This window comes from Salmo salar, chromosome 10 (assembly GCF_965601325.2).
Source record: "Salmo salar chromosome 10, fSalSal1, whole genome shotgun sequence".
Taxonomy (NCBI): Eukaryota; Metazoa; Chordata; class Actinopteri; order Salmoniformes; family Salmonidae; genus Salmo; species Salmo salar.
Window position 1 is genome coordinate 57,970,974 of NC_138300.1, and position 21,942 is coordinate 57,992,915.

Below are 21,942 nucleotides of genomic sequence, written 5' to 3' on the forward strand. Positions count from 1 at the left end.
ACGCCGAAAATCTGGTGTTTCTATGTCAAACGTGTTGTTATATATCAGTCTTCTGTGATGTATATAAAGTGTAATATTGGGAGGCAAACTCAAAATGTAATACCTTTCAACTCCACTATTCCTGACATGGTACAGGTGTCTTCTTTCTTTTTAAGCCCATAACCATGTGTGTGTGAGGTGTTTACTTTTGATTAAGACTTACCAAGAAACACTCTGTGTGACCTTGATTTAACCAATTAAGGTAAAAGGTTAACCAGGGTAACTAACTAGAAGGCTGGTGATGACTGGTTAGCTACGGTGAAGCAAGAGATTTGCCTTGCATGAGGTGTATAATTGGAGGCGGAGCTGGGGCGGAGCCTGTCTGCCAACCAGCTGATGTAGCTGAGCTATTTCTGTCATCACATTCCCAGTGGGTCAGACATTTACATACACACAATTAGTATTTGGTTGCATTGCCTTTAAATTGTTTAACTTGGGTCACACGTTTCGGGTAGCCTTCCACAAGCTTCCCACAATAAGTTGGGTGAATTTTGGCCCATTCCTCCTGACAGAGCTGGTGTAACTGAGTCAGGTTTGTAGGCCTCCTTGTTCACACACGCTTTTTCAGTTCTGCCCACAAATTTTCTATAGGATTGAGGTCAGGGCTTTGTGATGGCCACTCCAATACCTTGACTTTGTTGTCCTCAAGCCATTTTGCAACAACTTAGGAAGTATGCTTGAGGTCATTGTCCATTTGGAAGACCCATTTGCGACCAAGCTTTAACTTCCGGACTGATGTCTTGATATGTTGCTTCAATATATCCACATAATCATGATGCCATCTATTTTGTGAAGTGTACCAGTCCCTCCTGCAGCAAAGCACCCCCACAACATGATGCTGTCACCCCCGTGCTTCACGGTTGGAATGGTGTTCTTCGGCTTGCAAGCCTCCCCCTTTTTCCTCCAAACATAACGATGGTCATTATGGCCAAACAGTTCCATTTTTGTTTCATCAGACCAGAGGACATTTCTCCAAAAAGTACGATCTTTGTCCCCATGTGCAATTAGTAACCGTAGTCTGGCTTTTTTATGGCGGTTTTGGAGCAGTGGCTTCATCCTTGCTGAGCGGCCTTTCAGGTTATGTCGATATAGGACTCGTTTTACTGTGGATATAGATACTTTTGTACCCGTATCCTCAAGCATCTTCACAAGGTCCTTTGCTGTTGTTCTGAGATTGATTTGCACTTCTCGCACCAAAGTACGTTCATCTCTAGGAGACAGAACGAGTCTCCTTCCTGAGCGGTATGACGGCTGCGTGGTCCCATGGTGTTTATCCTTGCGTACTATTGTTTGTACAGATGAACGTGGTACCTTCAGGCACCATTTTCCCATGATGTCAAGCAAAGATGCCTTGAAGGTAGGCCTTGAAATACATCCACAGGTACACCTCCAATTTACTCAAATTATGTCAATTAGCCTATCAGAAGCTTCTAAAGCTATGACATCATTTTCTGGAATTTTCCAAGCTGTTTAAAGGCACAGTCAACTGAGTGTATGTAAACTTCTGACCCACTGGAATTGTGATACAGTGAATTATAAGTGAAATAATCTGTCTGTAAACAATTGTTGAAAAAATGACTTGTGTCATGCACAAAGTAGATGCCTTAACCGACTTGCCAAAACTATAGTTTGTTAACAAGAAATTTGTGGAGTGGTTGAAAAACAAGTTTTAATGACTCCGACCTAAGTGTATGTAATCTTCCGACTTCAACTGTAATTACTTAACTCAAGAAAAAAAGAAATGTCCTTTCACTCTCAACTGCGTAAATACTTGCATGAACATAACAAGATTCAACAACTGAGACATAAACTGAACAAGTTGCACAGACATGTGACTAACAGAAATGGAATAATGTGTCCCTGAACAAAGGGTGGGGGGGGTCAAAACCAAAAGTAACAGCCAGTATCTGGTGTGTCCACCAGTTGCATTAAGTACTGCAGTGCATCTCCTCCTCATGGACTGCACCAGATTTGCCAGTTCTTGCTGTGAGATGTTACCCCACTTTTCCACCAAGGCACCTGCAAGTTCCCGGAGATTTTTTAGGGGGAATGGCCCTAGCCCTCACCCTCCGATCCAACAGGTCCCAGACGTGCTCAATGGGATTGAGATCCAGGCTCTTCGCTGGCCATGGCAGAGCACTGACATTCCTGTCTTGCAGGAAATCACCCACATGTCATGTCATGTCAGGATGAGCCTGCAGGAAGGGTACCACATGAGGGAGGAGGATGTCTTCCCTGTAACGCACAGCGTTGAGATTGTCTGCAATGACAACGAGCTCAGTCCGATGATGCTGTGACACACCGCCCCAGACCATGACGGACCCACCACCTCCAAATCGATCCCGCTCCAGAATACAGGCCTCGGTATAACGCTCATTCCTTCAACGATAAACGCGAATCCGACCATCACCCTTGGTGAGACAAAACCGCGACTCATCAGTGAAGAGCACTTTTTGCCAGTCCTGTCTAGTCCAGCGATGGTGGGTTTGTGCCCATAGATATGTGTAGTTATTTGGATTTTTATGAATTATCTTTGAAAGACAGAGTCCTGAAAAAGGGACGTTTCTTTTTTTGCTGAGTTTATATACATTTTACAGACAGTATATATTACCGCCATTGCCTACCCTCAATCCCTCCCATCTATCTCTGAAGACCATCCAGTCCCATCCTTCAGCTACCCTCAACCCCTCCCATCTATCTCTGAACACCACCCAGTCCCATCCTTCATCTACCCTCAACCCCTCCCATCTATCTCTGAACACCATCCAGTCTCATCCTTCAGCTCCCCTCAACCCCTCCCATCTATCTCTGAACACCATCCAGTCCCAGCCTTCAGCTACCCTCAACCCCTCCCATCTATCTCTGAACACCATCTAGTCCCATCCTTCAGCTACCCTCAACCCCTCCCATCTATCTCTGAACACCATCCAGTCCCATCCTTCAGCTACCCTCAACCCTTCCCATCTATCTCTGAACACCATTTAGTCCCATCCTTCAGCTACCCTCAAACCCTCCCATCTATCTCTGAACACCATCCAGTCCCATCCTTCAGCTACCCTCAACCCCTCCCATCTATCTCTGAACACCATCTAGTCCCATCCTTCAGCTACCCTCAACCCCTCCCATATATCTCTGAACACCATCCAGTCCCATCCTTCAGCTACCCTCAACCCCTCCCATCTATCTCTGAAGACCATCCAGTTTGATTTCTAGCTGCCATACATTTTTAACTGTGCTGTTTAACAATATTTCTGAACCTTTCTATTCTCATAGGTCTCCCGAGTGGTGCAGCGGTCTAAGGCACTGCATCACAGTGCTAGCCTCTCTGGGTTAGGCGTCTAGAGGGACACCTGTCGACAACTTCCAGTGAAATTGGAGGGCGCATTTTGTTTATCAGTTCATGTACCATGGAATCGGCACATCCAAAAATCTCCTCCCAACTATTTTACAACCTGTATCATGCAGCTGTCCATTTTTTTAATCCTTAAATGTAACTAGTATACTTTTTTATTTATCACAATTTTCTTTAGCCAATTTTGGTCTTTAATGCAGGGCCGACAGACAAGTTCCTCACCTTCTCTCCTTTCCAGTTGCCTCTTCCATTTTTATTAACTGCATGTTAAAAAAAGTCCTATTTACGAGATAGTCTAGTCTCATTTTAGTCATTATAGTTTTTTTCTGGGTCTATTTAGTCGTCAATTGCCACTGAAAAATAGGTGTTTGACAAATATTTTTGTCACAATTTTTGTTGACGAAATGATCATTGGGTCTGACTTTTTTATTTATATTATTTATTTTATCTTTATTTAACTAGGCAAGTCAGTTAAGAACAAATTCTTATTTACAATGACAGCCTACCCCGGCCAAACCCAAACCCGGACGACTCTGGGCCATTTGTGCGCCGCACTATGGAATTCCCAATCACGGCCGGTTGTGATACAACCTGTGAATCGAACCAGGGTCTGTAGTGACACCTCTAGCACTGAGATGCAGTGCCTTAGACCGCTGCGACAGTCGGGAGCCCCCAGACTTAACATTGTGTTTGCGTCACAAATGACACTCTATTCCCTACATAGTGCACTACTAAAAAAGTAGTGCACAATATAGGGAATAGGGTGCCATTTGGGTCTAAAGTAGTGCACAATATAGGGAATAGGGTGCCATTTGGGTCTAAATTAGTGCACTATATTGGGAATAGGGTGCCATTTGGGTCTAAAGTAGTGCACTATATAGGGAATATGGTGCCATTTGGGATGCGGCCTGTCACAGTGGTGATAGATTGTTTTACAATGATAAATGTACTACTCCATATATGGTCGACCGTAACATGAATATCTAAATACTATTGTGTAGCAGGCTACAGTATTTACTCTGTAACAGGCTACAGTATTTACTCTGTGGCAGGCTACAGTATTTACTCTGTAACAGGCTACAGTATTTACTCTGTAGCAGGCTACAGTGTTTACTCTGTAGCAGGCTACAGTGTTTACTCTGTAGCAGGCTACAGTATTTACTCTGTAGCAGGCTACAGTATTTACTCTGTAGCAGGCTACAGTGTTTACTCTGTAGCAGGCTACAGTGTTTACTCTGTAGCAGGCTACAGTATTTACTCTGTGGCAGGCTACAGTATTTACTCTGTGGCAGGCTACAGTATTTACTCTGTGGCAGGCTACAGTATTTACTCTGTAGCAGGCTACAGTATTTACTCTGTAACAAGCTACAGTATTTACTCTGTAGCAGGCTACAGTATTTACTCTGCAGCAGGCTACAGTGTTTACTCTGTAACAGGCAACAGTATTTACTCTGTAGCAGGCTACAGTATTTACTCTGTAGCAGGCTACAGTATTTACTCTGTGGCAGGCTACAGTGTTTACTCTGTAACAGGCTACAGTGTTTACTCTGTGGCAGGCTACAGTATTTACTCTGTGGCAGGCTACAGTATTTACTCTGTAGCAGGCTACAGTATTTACTCTGTAGCAGGCTACAGTATTTACTCTGTAACAGGCTACAGTATTTACTCTGCAGCAGGCTACAGTATTTACTCTGCAGCAGGCTACAGTGTTTACTCTGCAGCAGGCTACAGTGTGTACTCTGCAGCAGGCTACAGTATTTACTCTGCAGCAGGCTACAGTGTTTACTCTGTAACAGGTAGAACCTTCCGTCCCTTCCCTCTTATGGTATATAAAACACGGAATGCGTAACAGGTGGAATGTCCTTTTGATACACTAAACCCATGACAGATGAACCCTAAATGCTTTTGTTTTGAGGCAGACACTTTAATCAGTGTATCAGAGTTCATTTGAATTGATGGTACTCGTTTCCCATGCTTTCTTCACTTCTTATTTCTTTAGGTTTCATGTGCTTTGAGCTGTCAGTTATTGGCATATTACTGCGTTGTAGCGGATAAATAATTCCCTTTTTATAAATAAGATGAAAGTACAGATGTAGGCGTTTACAACACCAGAGTGCATTGCAACTCACTGCATTTGTCAAGTCATAGATTTTACAGTGAATGTGCTGCACATGAGATGTGATGACTGGTAAAACTAGTAATCTATCTGTAATATTTGGGTCAGAGTGGATATTTCCGTAAATCAACTAATCATTTCTAATCTGAACTGTTGGCTAGAGACAGTATTGGGTAGTTTACAACCTGTCACTGTGAACGAGCAGTGTGTTGTAACAATGTGACGGACCCCTCTGCTGTTTGGGTCTGAGAGAATAGGTGGCTGGGAGAAGGACTGTCCGAATCTGTCCAAAACCAACACGCTGCATCCTAATCCACTCTGAGCCTGTGTAGGTCCCAGTGTACAGGGTAGGACTGCAGTAGGTCACAGTGTACATGGTAGGACTGCAGTAGGTCACAGTGTACAGGGTAGGACTGCAGTAGGTCCCAGTGTACAGGGTAGGACTGCAGTAGGTCCCAGTGTACAGGGTAGGACTGCAGTAGGTCACAGTGTACAGGGTGGGACTGCGGTAGGTTACAGGGCACAGAGTAGGACTGCGGTAGGTTACAGGGAACAGGGAAGAACTGCGGTAGGTTACAGGTCACTGGGTAGGACTGCAGTAGATTACAGGGCACAGGGTAGGCCTGTGGTAGGTTACAGGCCACAGGGTAGGACTGCGGTAGGTTACAGGGCACAGGGTAGGACTGCGGTAGGTTACAGGGCACAGAGTAGGACTGCGGTAGATTACAGGTCACAGGGTAGGACTGTGGTAGGTTACAGGGCACAGGGTAGTACTGCGGTAGGTTGCAGGACACAGGGTAGGACTGCGGTAGGTTTCAGTGCACATGGTAGGACTGCGGTAGGTTACAGATCACAGGGTAGGACTGCAGTAGATCACAGGGTAGGAAGGGGGTAGGTTACAGGGCACAGAGTAGGACTGTGGTAGGTTACAGGGCACAGGGTAGGACTGCGGTAGGTTGCAGGACACAGGGTAGGACTGCGGTAGGTTACAGTTACAGGGTAGGACTGTGGTAGGTTACAGGGCACAGAGTAGGACTGTGGTAGGTTACAGGGCACAGGGTAGGACTGCGGAAGGTCCCTTTAGATACAGATTTGTGCCGCAGATCCTGAACCTCTCCTCCATCCCTATGGTACATGTTACACACACACACACACACCACACACACACACACACACACACACACACACACACACACACACACACACACACACACACACACACACACACACACACACACACACACACACACACACACACACACACACACAAGCCCAAACCACGTGGTCCAGCTCCAACCCCAGACGTGTACAGCAGAAAGGTGTGGGTGTATGTTTAGTGTGTGTGAGTGATTACGCTGTGCTCCATCAGTGTGTGGGCATGTCAGTTCATGTGCTGGTAGCAGTAACCAGGTTGTCTGTCGGTGTTGTTGTGTCCTCATACGTCTGTATGACGCAGCGTAGCAGTGTTGGATACGTGCAGTGTGATTACTCTTCATGTGCTGGCAGCATTGGGATCCCTTACCATAATTGTAGACTATGAAATCACAGATGAACGCAAACACTGACACACCATTTACTACAGCCTAGATACTGCGTCCCTGTATCACAGCCTAGATACTACCTCCCTGTATCACTCAGCCTAGATACTGCCTCCCTGTATCACTCAGCCTAGATACTGCGTCCCTGTATCACTCAGCCTAGATACTGCGTCCCTGTATCACTCAGCCTAGATACTGCGTCCCTGTATCACTCAGCCTAGATACTGCATCCCTGTATCACTCAGCCTAGATACCACCTCCCTGTATCACAGCCTAGATACTGCGTCCCTGTATCACTCAGTCTAGATACTGTGTCCCTGTATCACTCAGCCTAGATACTGCGTCCCTGTATCACTCAGCCTAGATACTGCGTCCCTGTATCACTCAGCCTAGATACTACCTCCCTGTATCACTCAGCCTAGATACTGCGTCCCTGTATCACAGCCTAGATACTGCGTCCCTGTATCACTCAGCCTAGATACTGCGTCCCTGTATCACCCAGCCTAGATACTACCTCCCTGTATCACAGCCTAGATACTGCGTCCCTGTATCACAGTCTTGATACTGCGTCCCTGTATCACTCAGCCTAGATACTGCGTCCCTGTATCACAGCCTAGATACTGCGTCCCTGTATCACTCAGCCTAGATACTACCTCCCTGTATCACAGCCTCGATACTGCGTCCCTGTATCACAGCCTAGATACTACCTCCCTGTATCACTCAGCCTAGATACTGCCTCCCTTTATCACTCAGCCTAGATACTGCCTCCCTGTATCACTCAGCCTAGATACTGCCTCCCTGTATCACTCAGCCTAGATACTGCTTTTCTGTATCACTCAGCCTAGATACTGCATATCTGTATCACTCAGCCTGATACTGCTTCTCTGTATCACTCATCCTAGATTCTGCCTCCCTGCAGCACTCAGCCTCAATACTGCCTCCTTGTATCACTCAGTCTAGATACTGCCTCCCTGTTCCACTCAGCCTAGATACTGCCTCCCTGTTTCACTCAGCCTAGATATTGCCTCCCTGTTCCACTCAGCCTAGATACTGCGTCCCTGTATCACAGCCTAGATACTGCGACACTGTATCACTCAGCCTAGATACTGCGTCCCTGTATCACAGCCTAGATACTGCGTCCCTGTATCACTCAGCCTAGATACTACCTCCCTGTATCACAGCCTCGATACTGCGTCCCTGTATCACAGCCTAGATACTACCTCCCTGTTTCACTCAGCCTAGATACTGCCTCCCTTTATCACTCAGCCTAGATACTGCCTCCCTGCATCACTCAGCCTCAATACTGCCTCCTTGTATCACTCAGCCTAGATACTGCCTCCCTGTACCACTCAGCCTAGATACTGCCTCCCTGTTCCACTCAGCCTAGATACTGCCTCCCTGTTTCACTCAGCCTAGATATTGCCTCCCTGTTCCACTCAGCCTAGATACTGCCTCCCTGTTTCACTCAGCCTAGATACAGCCTCCCTGTTCCACTCAGCCTAGATACTGCCTCCCTGTACCACTCAGCCTAGATATTGCCTCCCTGTATCACTCAGCCTAGATACTGCCTCCCTGTATCGCTCAGTTTCCAAACGCTTGCTCTATACTGAACATGACTCTGTTCTCAAACATAAGAAAAAAGTGGAAGTTTAGGGTTAATATATCAGAAGAAATGTTGTTTCGCAGAAGCATGTGCGCCAAAAAAACAAAACATCTTTATAGGAAATTGAGTGTTCCTCTTTTCCGAAAACAGTAAGTATCAGAAAACTGATGCGTTTACTATGTAGAAAAATGTATCAATGTTCAAAATTCATAGTAGACCTAATCATTCCTTCACATGCACTGCATGTGACCACAACTATTGTAATTACAACAATGTTAAGGAAGGAATGCTAATTGATCAGAAGAAAAAAAATATGTTTGTGCAAAATTGTTTTGTTGCAAAATCTGTGACGTTCTAGCCTCTGATAGAATCTATAAAGCCAGAGCATTTGGCTACCTTTCTGACAGATGGACTTGGCCTGGAAACTGAAGATAATATATATTTTCTCCTAAACTTTGCTTTAGTCGCATGAGTACATGTGTTAAATCAAACTGAAACCTCGGTTCAGGCAGTCAGGCATGTCAACAGAGCTTTCAAAAAAAGTGAATTGTGAAAAATGTCATTTTTATTACAATCCACCCAATTTATCGCAACACAGAATGGACATAGCTTTGGATTTGAATTTAGAGAACATTCTGTTTGTCATCTCAGTACTTCACTGAGCTTATCTCTCGTCTGTTGGTTTGCTAGTGACTACACCCTCTAGGTACAGAAAAGGTATTGCGACCTAAGCAACACCCTATTCCCTATTTAGTGCACTACTTTTGACCAGAACCCATAGAGGAATAGGTTTCCATTTGGGACACAGACAAGGTGTGTCTTTCTGACTGCTTCGTACCTCTGCTCAGTTCTGTTCTGAGAGGTCAACCTCATGCTGCTACCTCTGTTTACAAGTCTATCTCTCTCTCGCTCTTTATTTATTCATGTCATTTTATTCTGTCTCTCTCTCTCTATCTCGCTGTCTCTCTCTCTCTCTCTATCTCGCTGTCTCTCTCTCTCTCTCTCTATATATATATATCTCGCTGTCTCTATCTCGCTGTCTCGCTGTCTCTATCTCGCTGTCTCTCTCTCTCTCTCTCTCTCTCTCACTGTCTCTCTCTCTCTCTCTCTCTCTCACTGTCTCTCTCTCCCTTTCTCTCTATCTCTCGCTGTCTCTCTCTCTCTCTCTCTTTCTCTCTCTCTCTCGCTCTCGATCTCTCCTGGTTTAACCTTTCCCTGTGACCTGCTACCTTCAACCAGTGACAGCATTTAAAAAATATATATATATTTCACCTTTATTTAACCAGGTAGGCTAGTTGAGAACAAGTTCTCATTTACAACTGCGACCTGGCCAAGATAAAGCAAAGCAGTGTGACACAAACAACAACACAGAGTTACACATGGAATAAACAAACATACAGTCAATAATACAATAGAGAAAAAGTGCAAATGAGGTAAAATAAGGGAGGTAAGTAAGTCCTGTTCTCATACACAGACACACATGGACACACACGAACACACACATTCTGTTTGTTTGTGCTCATACACCAGTAACTCACCAGTTAGCTGGATCGTTATCCACAGGCAACGTAAGCTGTGTAGCCTAATGAGAGGAGATTGTTCAGGAGGATTGTATTGCATCATAATGTTATTGTGTAGCAGAGCCTTTTCAAGTCCATTCACCATAATGTTGCCTGGGATCTGCTTCTCACTTTGAAGTCTTTTGGGCTCTGTCACGCCCTGACCTTAATTCTTTGTTTTTGGCCGAGTATGGTTCCCAATCAGAGGCAGCTGTCTATCGTTGACTCTGATTGGGGATCATACTTAGGCAGCCCTTTTCCCACCTGTGATTGTGGGATCTTGTTTTTGTGTACCTGCCGGTGAGCAGCCCCAGAACGTCACGTTTCGTTTTTTTTCCTGTTTTGTTGTTTTGGTGAGTTTGTAATCATCAGAATCACCTTGTTATCATTAAAGTGACTCACAGTACAGCACCTGATTCAACGAGTCATGACTTTGCTTTAGTTTTGTCTTTTACGCAATACAGTTTTAGTTAAATGTATACATTTTTTAAAACAACCACACATAAAGCCGATGAATACATACATATATATATACATGAGTAGAATCATGGAGGATAAAGTCTGGGATTTATTTCCATTGTGGTCCTCTTACCAAGAACATGGAACAGCCAGTCACAATTAGCTCCCTACAGACTTCCCGAAGTCTGGGACTTGGAAATATAATGGCACCGGAAGGGAACGGCAACCGTTTAAAAAGTGCTCCTGACCAATTGTGCTATTATGTGTGTCTTTTTTTGTTTTTCACTGATCGTAACTTGTTTTTGTACATAATGTTTCTGCCATCGTTTCCTATGACCGAAAACAAGCTTCTGGACGTCATAACAGTTATCACTAACCTCCATTTGGACGAGGACTTCTAATTCAAACTCGAAGAAGGAGTAGATGTCCCTATAGAGGCCGGCGTGTGGGATACCTGACGAGACTACGTCGGAGGGTGGAGAAATCGCCTTTACCCTCTTCCGTTATATTGGAGAACGTGCAATCACTGGAGAATAAACTGGATGAGCTGCCTCAATTACCTTGTACCCCTGCATATCGACTCGGTACTGGTACCCCGTCTATATAGCAAAGTTATCGTTACTCGTTGTTTATTTGTTCCTTGTGTTATTATTTATCCTTTTATTTTTTTTCTTCTTTATTTTACTCTTTCTCTTCTTTTTATCTCTACATTGTTGGGAAGGGCCCATAAGTAAGCGTTTCACTGGTAGTCTACACCTGTGGTTTATGAAGTATTTGACAAATACTTTTTGGGTTAGCCATCTAGATTTGCTTTCAAACCTGAAACATAATATTTGAATGTTTCTATTTTCATGGTTAGAGAGGCAGTAAAACAGATTTGATCCTTAAGTCTACAAAACTCTGAATTATAGCTCTACCCCCGAGGTACCCCTGAGGCTTACATAGCAGTAGAGGATAATGTTGCCAGACTTGCCGTTCAAAACTAAATCACAAAACAAAAAGGTTTTTCAGCTCGTTTGGTTACCTGAGCAAGCAGGTCTAGTTGAAACATTATCAATTAAAAACCTACTTGCTACAGGGATGACATTGAATCTGTTGTGTGAGCTAAACTGAGCCAGGATTTAATAGGAGCGGTAAGCGTTCCAGAATCAGACTGAGATTACCTTCCAAATAGCTCCCTATCCCCTACATAGTGCACTAAATAGGGCTCTGGTCAATTGTGACGCACTATAGTTGGGAAATGATTGTGCCTCAGCCTGTCACACGGCAGCTGGTAAATAGATTTACTACTGCTGTTTTCATAATCCACTTCTAAACCTCAACATGTCCCCTCGGGCCTGGGATCAAATATAATATCATTTTATTTGTCACGAGCTTCAGAAAAAACAGCTGTAGACTAACAGTGAAATACTTACTTACGGATACTTTTCCAACAATTCAGAGATAGATAAAACTTTTTTTTTATGTAGTGACATGAGGAATAAATAGAGTGAATAACGAGTAGAAATAACATGGCTTTATACAGGAAGTAGCAGGTAATAACATGGCTTTATACAGGAAGTACCAGGTAATAACATGGTCATGTACAGGAAGTACCAGGTAATAGCATGGCTATATACAGGAAGTACCAGGTAATAACATGGCTATATACAGGAAGTACCAGGTAATAACATGGCTATATACAGGAAGTACCGGGTAATAACATGGCTATATACAGGAAGTACCAGGTAATAACATGGCCATATACAGGAAGTACTGGGTAATAACATGGCCATATACCGGAAGTACCGGGTAATAACATGGCTTTATACAGGAAGTACCGGGTAGTAACATGGCTATATACAGGAAGTACCAGGCAATAACATGACTATATACAGGAAGTACCAGGTAATAACATGGCTATATACAGGAAGTACCCGATAATAACATGGCTATATACAGGAAGTACCAGGTAATAACATGGCTATATACAGGAAATACCAGATAATAACATGGCTATATAAAGGGAGAACCAGTACTGAGTTGATGTGCAGGGGTACATGGTAATTGAGGTAGCTATGTACATACAGTATAGGTAGGGGTGAAGTGACTAGGCAACAGGACACTTAATAGGCTGTAGCAGCAGCGTGTGTGCACGAGCTGTGTGTGTGTGTGTGTGTGTGTGCACATGCTGTGTGTGCTTGGGGGCGTGCGTGTGTGTGTTGGGGTGTCAGTGTGAGTGTGTGGGTAGAGTCCAGTGTGTGGGGTCGAGAGTCCGGTGTGTGGGGTTGAGAGTCCGGTGTGTGGGGTCGAGAGTCCGGTGTGCGGGGTCGAGAGTCCGGTGTGCGGGGTCGAGAGTCCGGTGTGCGGGGTCGAGAGTCCGGTGTGCGGGGTCAAGAGTCCGGTGTGCGGGGTCGAGAGTCCGGTGTGCGGGGTCGAGAGTCAGTGCAGGCAGCCTGGTCTCATTGACTATACGTAACATGGTAATAGTAATACCGGGACATTCAAATTAGAATGATATATTACATTTGGTATGGTTCCGTAAGACAGAAGGTTACTCATGATATATTACGTTTGGTATGCTTCCATAAGACAGAAGGTTACTTAAGGCCTAACTTGAACAACCAGCAATGCAAAGTTTGCGTGTTTGAATCTCACCACGTTAGCAATTTAGCAACCTTGCAACTTAACTTACTAATATTTATCTACTTTGAAACTACTTAGCATGTTAGCTAACCCTTCCCCTAACCCTAACCTTAACCCTTTTAGCTAACACTAACCTTAACCCTTTAACCTAACTCTGAACTTTAACTTTAACCCCTAACCCATTAGCCAGCTAGCGTTAGCCAGCTAGCGTTAGCCACCTAGCAACCAAGTTAAAGTTAGCAACAACACATTTCAATTCGTAACATATTGCACGAAACGGTGTATGGGCATCCACAAATGGATACATACCATACGAAACGTAATATATCGTACAGACTAATACAAAATGCTCTGAGACCAGGTTGGTGCAGTGTTTTGGGTTGTGTATGTGGGTGTTTTGGGTTGTGTGTGTTTTGGGTTGTGTATGTGTGTGTTTTGGGTTGTGTGTGTTTTGGGTTGTGTATGTGTGTGTTGTGGTCTGTATGTGTGTTGGGGTGTGTTTGTGTGTGTTGGGGTGTGTATGTGTGTAGTGCACTACTATGGGCCATGGTCAAAAGAAGTGCACTACTATGGGCACTGGTCAAAAGAAGTGCACTACTATGGGCCCTGGTCAAAAGACGTGCACTACTATGGGCCCTGGTCAAAAGACGTGCACTACTATGGGCCCTGGTCAAAAGAAGTGCACTAATATGGGCCCTGGTCAAAAGAAGTGCACTACTATGGGCCCTGGTCAAAAGACGTGCACTACTATGGGCCCTGGTCAAAAGACGTGCACTACTATGGGCCCTGGTCAAAAGACGTGTACTACTATGGGCTCTGGTCAAAAGAAGTGCACTACTATGGGCCCTGGTCAAAAGAAGTGCACTACCGTAAAACACTGATTCTCAAAAAGCTGCCTGTCCCTTTTTAATAGCCAGGCAACGGCACACATTTCTGCAAATAAACGTCGGTTTCAAGTAAATGCTGTGTCTAAATGAATTGCTTAAGAGGACCACAAATTGTTTACAAGGTTTCATGTTTGATTTGTTACATTAAATAATTCAATAATCACTCAAAAAACAATGATGGGAATTATCCACTTTTATCGGCGGTGGTCATTGATTGCTAACAGCTAAGAACTTATCGCTAACTGGCAAACACAAAAAACAGTGAAAAACTTCAGGAGTTACAGAACCCCAGAAATTGGCAGAGTGACAAATTGCACAAAATGCCCAGTCAGAAGAGAATAACTCCATCAAGGATTATATATGTTTTTATGAGATTCTGGAATTAAATAATGAACTATGCAAATGAGCGAAAGCTGTGTGCATTAAAGGAAATAGATGCCTGGCTCAAATAAGTGGCTGTTGTGTTCAGTGATTTAAGTAAATAAACGCTGAGGATATTTATTTAAGTTTTACAGTATGTAGGGATTAAGGGTGCCATTTGGGAGACAGGTTCAGCCCATTTGAAAGGTGTCACAGTGACGTCTGTGCCCATCTGACCGACAGACAGACAGACAGACAGACAGACCCAGTTCCAGAACACTGGGAAACGGCCAATGTAAATTTCATCACAGCGTGTCTCTGTGTCAGAGAAATAGATCCAAAGACAGGATTGTAAGCAAAGCAAACTTAAGTGATTGACTCATCTCTTGAAGCTGAGTACAGGGTAAACAAACAGCTTAGCGTGCCCGAGACCTCCATGTACTTTTCTCTACTATAAGTAAAGTACTCACTGTTCCTTTGTATGTTACTTTTTAAGACCTCTCTCTCAACTGAGGCCTGGCCATCATCAGCCACTGAATGCTATCCTTTAATAATGTTTATAAAGCATTGTACCTTTCGCAATGTGACCCTTGTTGGATCTGGAAAGACGAGACAACATACGACTTTACCTGGAGATTCCTCCTCCTAGCCTTTTAAGGAAAAGCTAGGAGGAGTAAGCAGTGAACTTTCAGGCAGAAGAGGAGAAAATAGCTTCAGTTTCTAATTGAAAACCTTTTGACTGCTACTCCAGGTTTCCATTTTTCGTCCGTGACCTACAGTGTCTTCAGATGTATCTCAGCCAACCAGCTGGTTACGTCCGTGACCTACAGTGTCTTCAGATGTACCTCAGCCAACCAGCTGGTTACGTCCGTGACCTACAGTGTCTTCAGATGTACCTCAGCCAACCAGCTGGTTACGTCCGTGACCTACAGTGTCTTCAGATGTATCTCAGCCAACCAGCTGGTTATGTCCGTGATCTACAGTGTCTTCAGATGTACCTCAGCCAACCAGCTGGTTACGTCCGTGACCTACAGTGTCTTCAGATGTATCTCAGCCAACCAGCTGGTTACGTCCGTGACCTACAGTGTCTTCAGATGTATCTCAGCCAACCAGCTGGTTACGTCCGTAACCTACAGTGTCTTCAGATGTACCTCAGCCAACCAGCTGGTTACGTCCGTGATCTACAGTGTCTTCAGATGTACCTCAGCCAACCAGCTGGTTACGTCCGTGATCTACAGTGTCTTCAGATGTATCTCAGCCAACCAGCTGGTTACGTCCGTGATCTACAGTGTCTTCAGATGTATCTCAGCCAACTAGCTGGTTACGTCCGTGATCTACAGTGTCTTCAGATGTATCTCAGCCAACCAGCTGGTTACGTCCGTGATCTACAGTGTCTTCAGATGTATCTCAGCCAACCAGCTGGTTACGTCCGTGACCTACAGTGTCTTCAGATGTATCTCAGCCAACCAGCTGGTTACGTCCGTGACCTACAGTGTCTTCAGATGTACCTCAGCCAACCAGCTGGTTACGTCCGTGATCTACAGTGTCTTCAGATGTACCTCAGCCAACCAGCTGGTTACGTCCGTGATCTACAGTGTCTTCAGATGTATCTCAGCCAACCAGCTGGTTACGTCCGTGATCTACAGTGTCTTCAGATGTATCTCAGCCAACCAGCTGGTTACGTCCGTGACCTACAGTGTCTTCAGATGTATCTCAGCCAACCAGCTGTTTACGTCCGTGACCTACAGTGTCTTCAGATGTATCTCAGCCAACCAGCTGGTTACGTCCGTGACCTACAGTGTCTTCAGATGTATCTCAGCCAACCAGCTGGTTACGTCCGTGACCTACAGTGTCTTCAGATGTATCTCAGCCAACCAGCTGGTTACGTCCGTGATCTACAGTGTCTTCAGATGTACCTCAGCCAACCAGCTGGTTACGTCCGTGACATACAGTGTCTTCAGATGTACCTCAGCCAACCAGCTGGTTTCATAACAGCCAAGGTTTTAACTGCTGTAAGCTACAGCGCTCTGAGTCTGTCGTCTCAGTCGGGAGCTGATGATGGAAACTCTCTGACACTGGCAAACATAATCCTCTTTTTTTTATCCTCTAAGTGCATCTCAAATGGTTCCTTATTCCCTAGATAGTCCACAACTTTTTACCAGGGCCCAAGGGTCAAAGGTAATGTACTATGTAGATAGCAGGGTGCCATTTGGGGCACAGCCAATAACATTGTTATTAATTGTTGTTACTTTAGTGCCTTTCTGGGGGGAAAAGTCACACTTTCTTTCAGACTGGGTCTGGACTAGACAGCCGATGTGGGATTTGTTGTGGCTGGAGACTATAATAAAGGCTGTCCATCCATAGGCTGTCCATTTTCTCTCTCTTCTCTTTCTCTCTCTCTTCCCTTTTTTCTCTCTCTCTCTCTCTTTCTTTCTCTCTTCTCTTTCTCTCTCTCTCTTCTCTTTCTCTCTCTCTCTCTCTTTCTCTCTTTCCTCTCTTTCTAATATATTGTCTCTCTCTCTCTTCTCTTTCTCTTTTCTCTTTCTCTCTCTCCTCTCTTTCTAACGTATTGTCTCTCTCTCTCTTTTCTCTTTCTCTCTCTCCTCTCTTTCTAACATATTGTCTCTCTCTCTAGCTGTTTGTGCTGTGTCATGGCCTGCTGCAGCTCACCCAGCTCCTGTACAGCTCCTACTTCAAGAGCACCATCACCACCATCGAGAGACGCTTTGGCCTCAGCAGTTTCTCCTCTGGCACCATCTCCTCTCTGCACGAGGTAGGAGCCAACCAGTAACCACAGCACAGTAAACTCATGTTCGATTAATCTCAGGTGGTGCTGAAAGAGCAGAAATGCATAGGCACTGAATGGTGTTGTGATATGACTAGTTATGTTAGTGTTATGTGAGTATGCCACCTGGTTTTGTTGAAGCACTGTCCAAGCCTTGCTCCTAGACAACGAGTAGAATACAAGCAGCCATTTACTAAGTGTGTGTCTCTCTCTCTCTCTCCCTCCCCGCTTCTCCCTCCCCCTTCTCCCTCTCTCTGCCCCCCCCCCCCCCCCCCCCCCCCTTCTCTCGCTCTCTGTCCCTCCCTCCCTCCCTCTAGGTGGGGAACACAATTCTGATAGTGTTTGTGAGTTACCTGGGCAGCAGGGTCCATCGGCCTCGTCTCATTGGACTGGGTGGTTTGCTGATGTCCATCAGTGCTCTGATCTTGGCCCTACCTCACTTCCTGTCCGAGCCCTATGACTACGACTCTGTCATGCATGGTAAGATCTTGGGATGAAATATATCTCTATTACAGCTAAAATAGTCTGCAATACCAAGGATACACTTCTAAGTATGGGTAGATTACATGGGCCGGTTTCCATCACACAGAATATCTGTAGAAAAGATTTGTTAGTCCAGGACTAGGCTGTTACTGTGTCCGGGAAACTGGTCCCGTGAGTTTTAAAACTTAGTGTATGGCAATGCAAGTATCATCCACAGTCAGTCTCTATAAAGCAGCAGTCCCAGTGTGTTGGACCTGGTTCCGCCTGTCATCGAGAGGATGGATGGATTTAGAGAGGATGGATGGATTTAGTGAGGATGGATGGATTTAGAGAGGATGAATGGATTTAGAGAGGATGGATGGATTTAGTGAGGATGGATGGATTTAGTGAGGATGGATGGATTTAGAGAGGATGGATGGATGGATTTAGAGAGGATGGATGGATTTAGAGAGGATGGATGGATTTAGAGAGATGGATGGATTTAGAGAGGATGGATGGATTTAGAGTGGTGGATTGTGGGAGCCAGGCTGGCTTGCAGGTGCTCTCTAGCTGAACCCGATCCACATAAATCAGATGGAAAATGTTCATCTCTGAGCACTCCAGGAAAGCCAAAACGATGAGGACTGTTTCCCAGGCTGTTGGTTTAACTGAGAGCTCTGTTCACTCTCCTCCTTCACACACACACACACACACACACACACACACACACACACACACACACACACACACACACACGCACACAAATCAAATCAAATCAAATGTATTTATATAGCCCTTCGTACATCAGCTGATATCTCAAAGTGCTGTACAGAAACCCAGCCTAAAACCCCAAACAGCAAGCAATGCATGTGAAAGAAGCACGGTGGCTAGGAAAAACTCCCTAGGAAAAACTCCCTAGAAAGGCCAAAAACCTAGGAAGAAACTTAGAGAGGAACCAGGCTATGAGGGGTGGCCAGTCCTCTTCTGGCTGTGCCGGATGGATATTATAACAGAACATGGTCAAGATGTTAAAATGTTCATAAATGACCAACATGGTCAAATAATAATAATCATAGTAGTTGTCGAGGGTGCAACAAGCACGTCCGGTGAACAGGTCAGGGTTCCATAGCCGCAGGCAGAACAGTTGAAACTGGAGCCGCAGCACAGCCAGGTGGACTGGGGACAGCAAGGAGTCATCATGCCAGGTAGTCCTGAGGCATGGTCCTAGGGCTCACACACACACACACACACACACACACACACACACACACACACACACACACACACACACACACACACACACACACACACACACACACCACCATACCACACACACCAGTACGCTTGGCTGGCTGACCTCCTCATTGTACCACTGAAGGGTCACATGAAACTCCAGGAACATGAAGTCAAGTGTGTGTGTGTTTTCTCCAGATCGCCAGGACCTGTGTTCCCTCCAGGGCACCTCCAACACCACAGAGGCCTGTAATTAACTGTGTGTGTGTTTTCTCCAGATCGCCAGGACCTGTGTTCCCTCCAGGGCACCTCCAACACCACAGAGGCCTGTAATTAACTGTGTGTGTGTTTTCTCCAGATCGCCAGGACCTGTGTTCCCTCCAGGGTACCTCCAACACCACAGAGGCCTGTAATTAACTGTGTGTGTGTTTTCTCCAGATCGCCAGGACCTGTGTTCCCTCCAGGACACCTCCAACATCACAGAGGCCTGTGGGAAGACAGAGATCAAGCGTATAGCGGACACCAACAACTTGTGGCTGCTGATGGCTATAGCTCAGCTGCTGTTCGGGGTGGGGTCTGTTCCCATACAACCCTTTGGTATCTCGTATGTGGATGACTTCGCCGGACGAGGCAACTCCCCCCTCTACATAGGTAAGAGGCCTGTAGCTCACTGAAACACTAGTCCCTCTACATAGGTAAGAGGCCTGTAGCTTACTGAAACACTAGACCCTCTACATAGGTAAGAGGCCTGCAGCTCACTGAAACACTGGTCCCTCTACATAGGTAAGAGGCCTGTAGCTCACTGAAACACTAGTCCCTCTGCATATGTAAGAGGCCTGCAGCTCACTGAAACACTAGACCCTCTACATCGGTAAAAGGCCTGTAGCTCACTGAAACACTAGTCCCTCTACATAGGTAAGAGGCCTGTAGCTTACTGAAACACTAGACCCTCTACATAGGTAAGAGGCCTGCAGCTCACTGAAACACTGGTCCCTCTACATAGGTAAGAGGCCTGTAGCTCACTGAAACACTAGTCCCTCTGCATATGTAAGAGGCCTGCAGCTCACTGAAACACTAGACCCTCTACATCGGTAAAAGGCCTGTAGCTCACTGAAACACTAGACCCTCTACATAGGCAAGAGGCCTGGAGCTCACTGAAACACTAGACCCTCTACATAGGTAAGAGGTCTGTAGCTCACTGAAACACTAGACCCTCTACATAGGTAAGAGGCCTGTAGCTCACTGAAACACTAGACCCTCTACATAGGTAAGAGGCCTGCAGCTCACTGAAACACTAGTCACTCTACATAGGTAAGAGGCCTGTAGCTCACTGAAACACTAGACCCTCTACATAGGCAAGAGGCCTGTAGCTCACTGAAACACTAGACCCTCTACATAGGTAAGAGGCCTGTAGCTCACTGAAACACTAGACCCTCTACATAGGTAAGAGGCCTGTAGCTCACTGAAACACTAGACCCTCTACATAGGTAAGAGGCCTGTAGCTCACTGAAACACTAGACCCTCTACATAGGCAAGAGGCCTGGAGCTCACTGAAACACTAGACCCTCTACATAGGTAAGAGGTCTGTAGCTCACTGAAACACTAGACCCTCTACATAGGTAAGAGGCCTGTAGCTCACTGAAACACTAGACCCTCTACATAGGTAAGAGGCCTGCAGCTCACTGAAACACTAGTCACTCTACATAGGTAAGAGGCCTGTAGCTCACTGAAACACTAGACCCTCTACATAGGCAAGAGGCCTGTAGCTCACTGAAACACTAGACCCTCTACATAGGTAAGAGGCCTGTAGCTCACTGAAACACTAGACCCTCTACATAGGTAAGAGGCCTGTAGCTCACTGAAACACTAGACCCTCTACATAGGTAAGAGGCCTGTAGCTCACTGAAACACTAGACCCTCTACATAGGTAAGAGGCCTGCAGCTCACTGAAACACTAGTCCCTCTACATAGGTAAGAGGCCTGTAGCTCACTGAAACACTAGACCCTCTACATAGGTAAGAGGCCTGTAGCTCACTGAAACACTAGACCCTCTACATAGGTAAGAGGCCTGTAGCTCACTGAAACACTATACCCTCTACATAGGTAAGAGGCCTGTAGCTCATTGAAACACTAGACCCTCTACATAGGTAAGAGGCCTGTAGCTCACTGAAACACTAGACCCTCTACATAGGTAAGAGGCCTGGAGCTCACTGAAACACTAGACCCTCTACATAGGTAAGAGGCCTGTAGCTCACTGAAACACTAGTATAATAATAAATATCAGACATCATAACAGCAGCATACCATCCTGCATCCCACTGCTGTCTTGCCTCTGAAGCTAAGCAGGGTTGGTCCTGGTCAGTCCCTGGATGGGAGACCAGATGCTACTGGAAGTGGTGTTGGAGGGCCAGTAGGAGGCACTTTTTCCTTTGGTCTAACGAAATGCCCCACGGCAATGATTGGGGACATTGCCCTGTGTAGGGTGCCACCTTTCGGATAGAATGTTAAACGGGTGTCCTGACTCTCTGTGGTCACTAAAGATCCCATGGAAATTATTGTAAGAGTAGGGGTGTTACCTAAGGGGCCTGGCTAAATTCCCAATCTGGCACTGAGACCATCACGGTCACCTAATCATCCCCAGCTTACAATTGGCTCATTCATCCCCCTCCTCTCCCCTGTAACTATTCCCCAGGTCGTTGATGTAAATGAGAACATGTTCTCAGTCAACTTCCCTGGTAAAATACCTTGACAGTCTCTCTTCTCCTCAGCCATCCTGTTTGCTCTGTCTGTGTTTGGACCTGCCTTTGGCTTCTTGCTGGGCTCCGTCATGCTGAGGATCTATGTGGACGTGGACAGAACCGGCTCAGGTAGGTACTGGGTTTTACATGGTGGACAGAACTAGTTCCGGTAGATACTGGGTTTGG

At 45.5% G+C, this 21,942-nt stretch overlaps 1 protein-coding gene across 1 annotated transcript in view; it reads left to right on the forward strand.

The window, feature by feature from the left end:
• LOC106560616 (solute carrier organic anion transporter family member 2A1) overlaps positions 1–21,942 on the forward strand; it is a 43,642-nt gene that overhangs the window by 7,117 nt on the left and 14,583 nt on the right. Inside the window, exons 2-5 of the mRNA XM_045687971.2 lie at positions 17,174–17,311; positions 17,641–17,803; positions 19,457–19,669; positions 21,787–21,885. Coding sequence (XP_045543927.1) covers positions 17,174–17,311; positions 17,641–17,803; positions 19,457–19,669; positions 21,787–21,885 — 613 coding nt within the window. The remainder of the gene's footprint in view (positions 1–17,173; positions 17,312–17,640; positions 17,804–19,456; positions 19,670–21,786; positions 21,886–21,942) is intronic.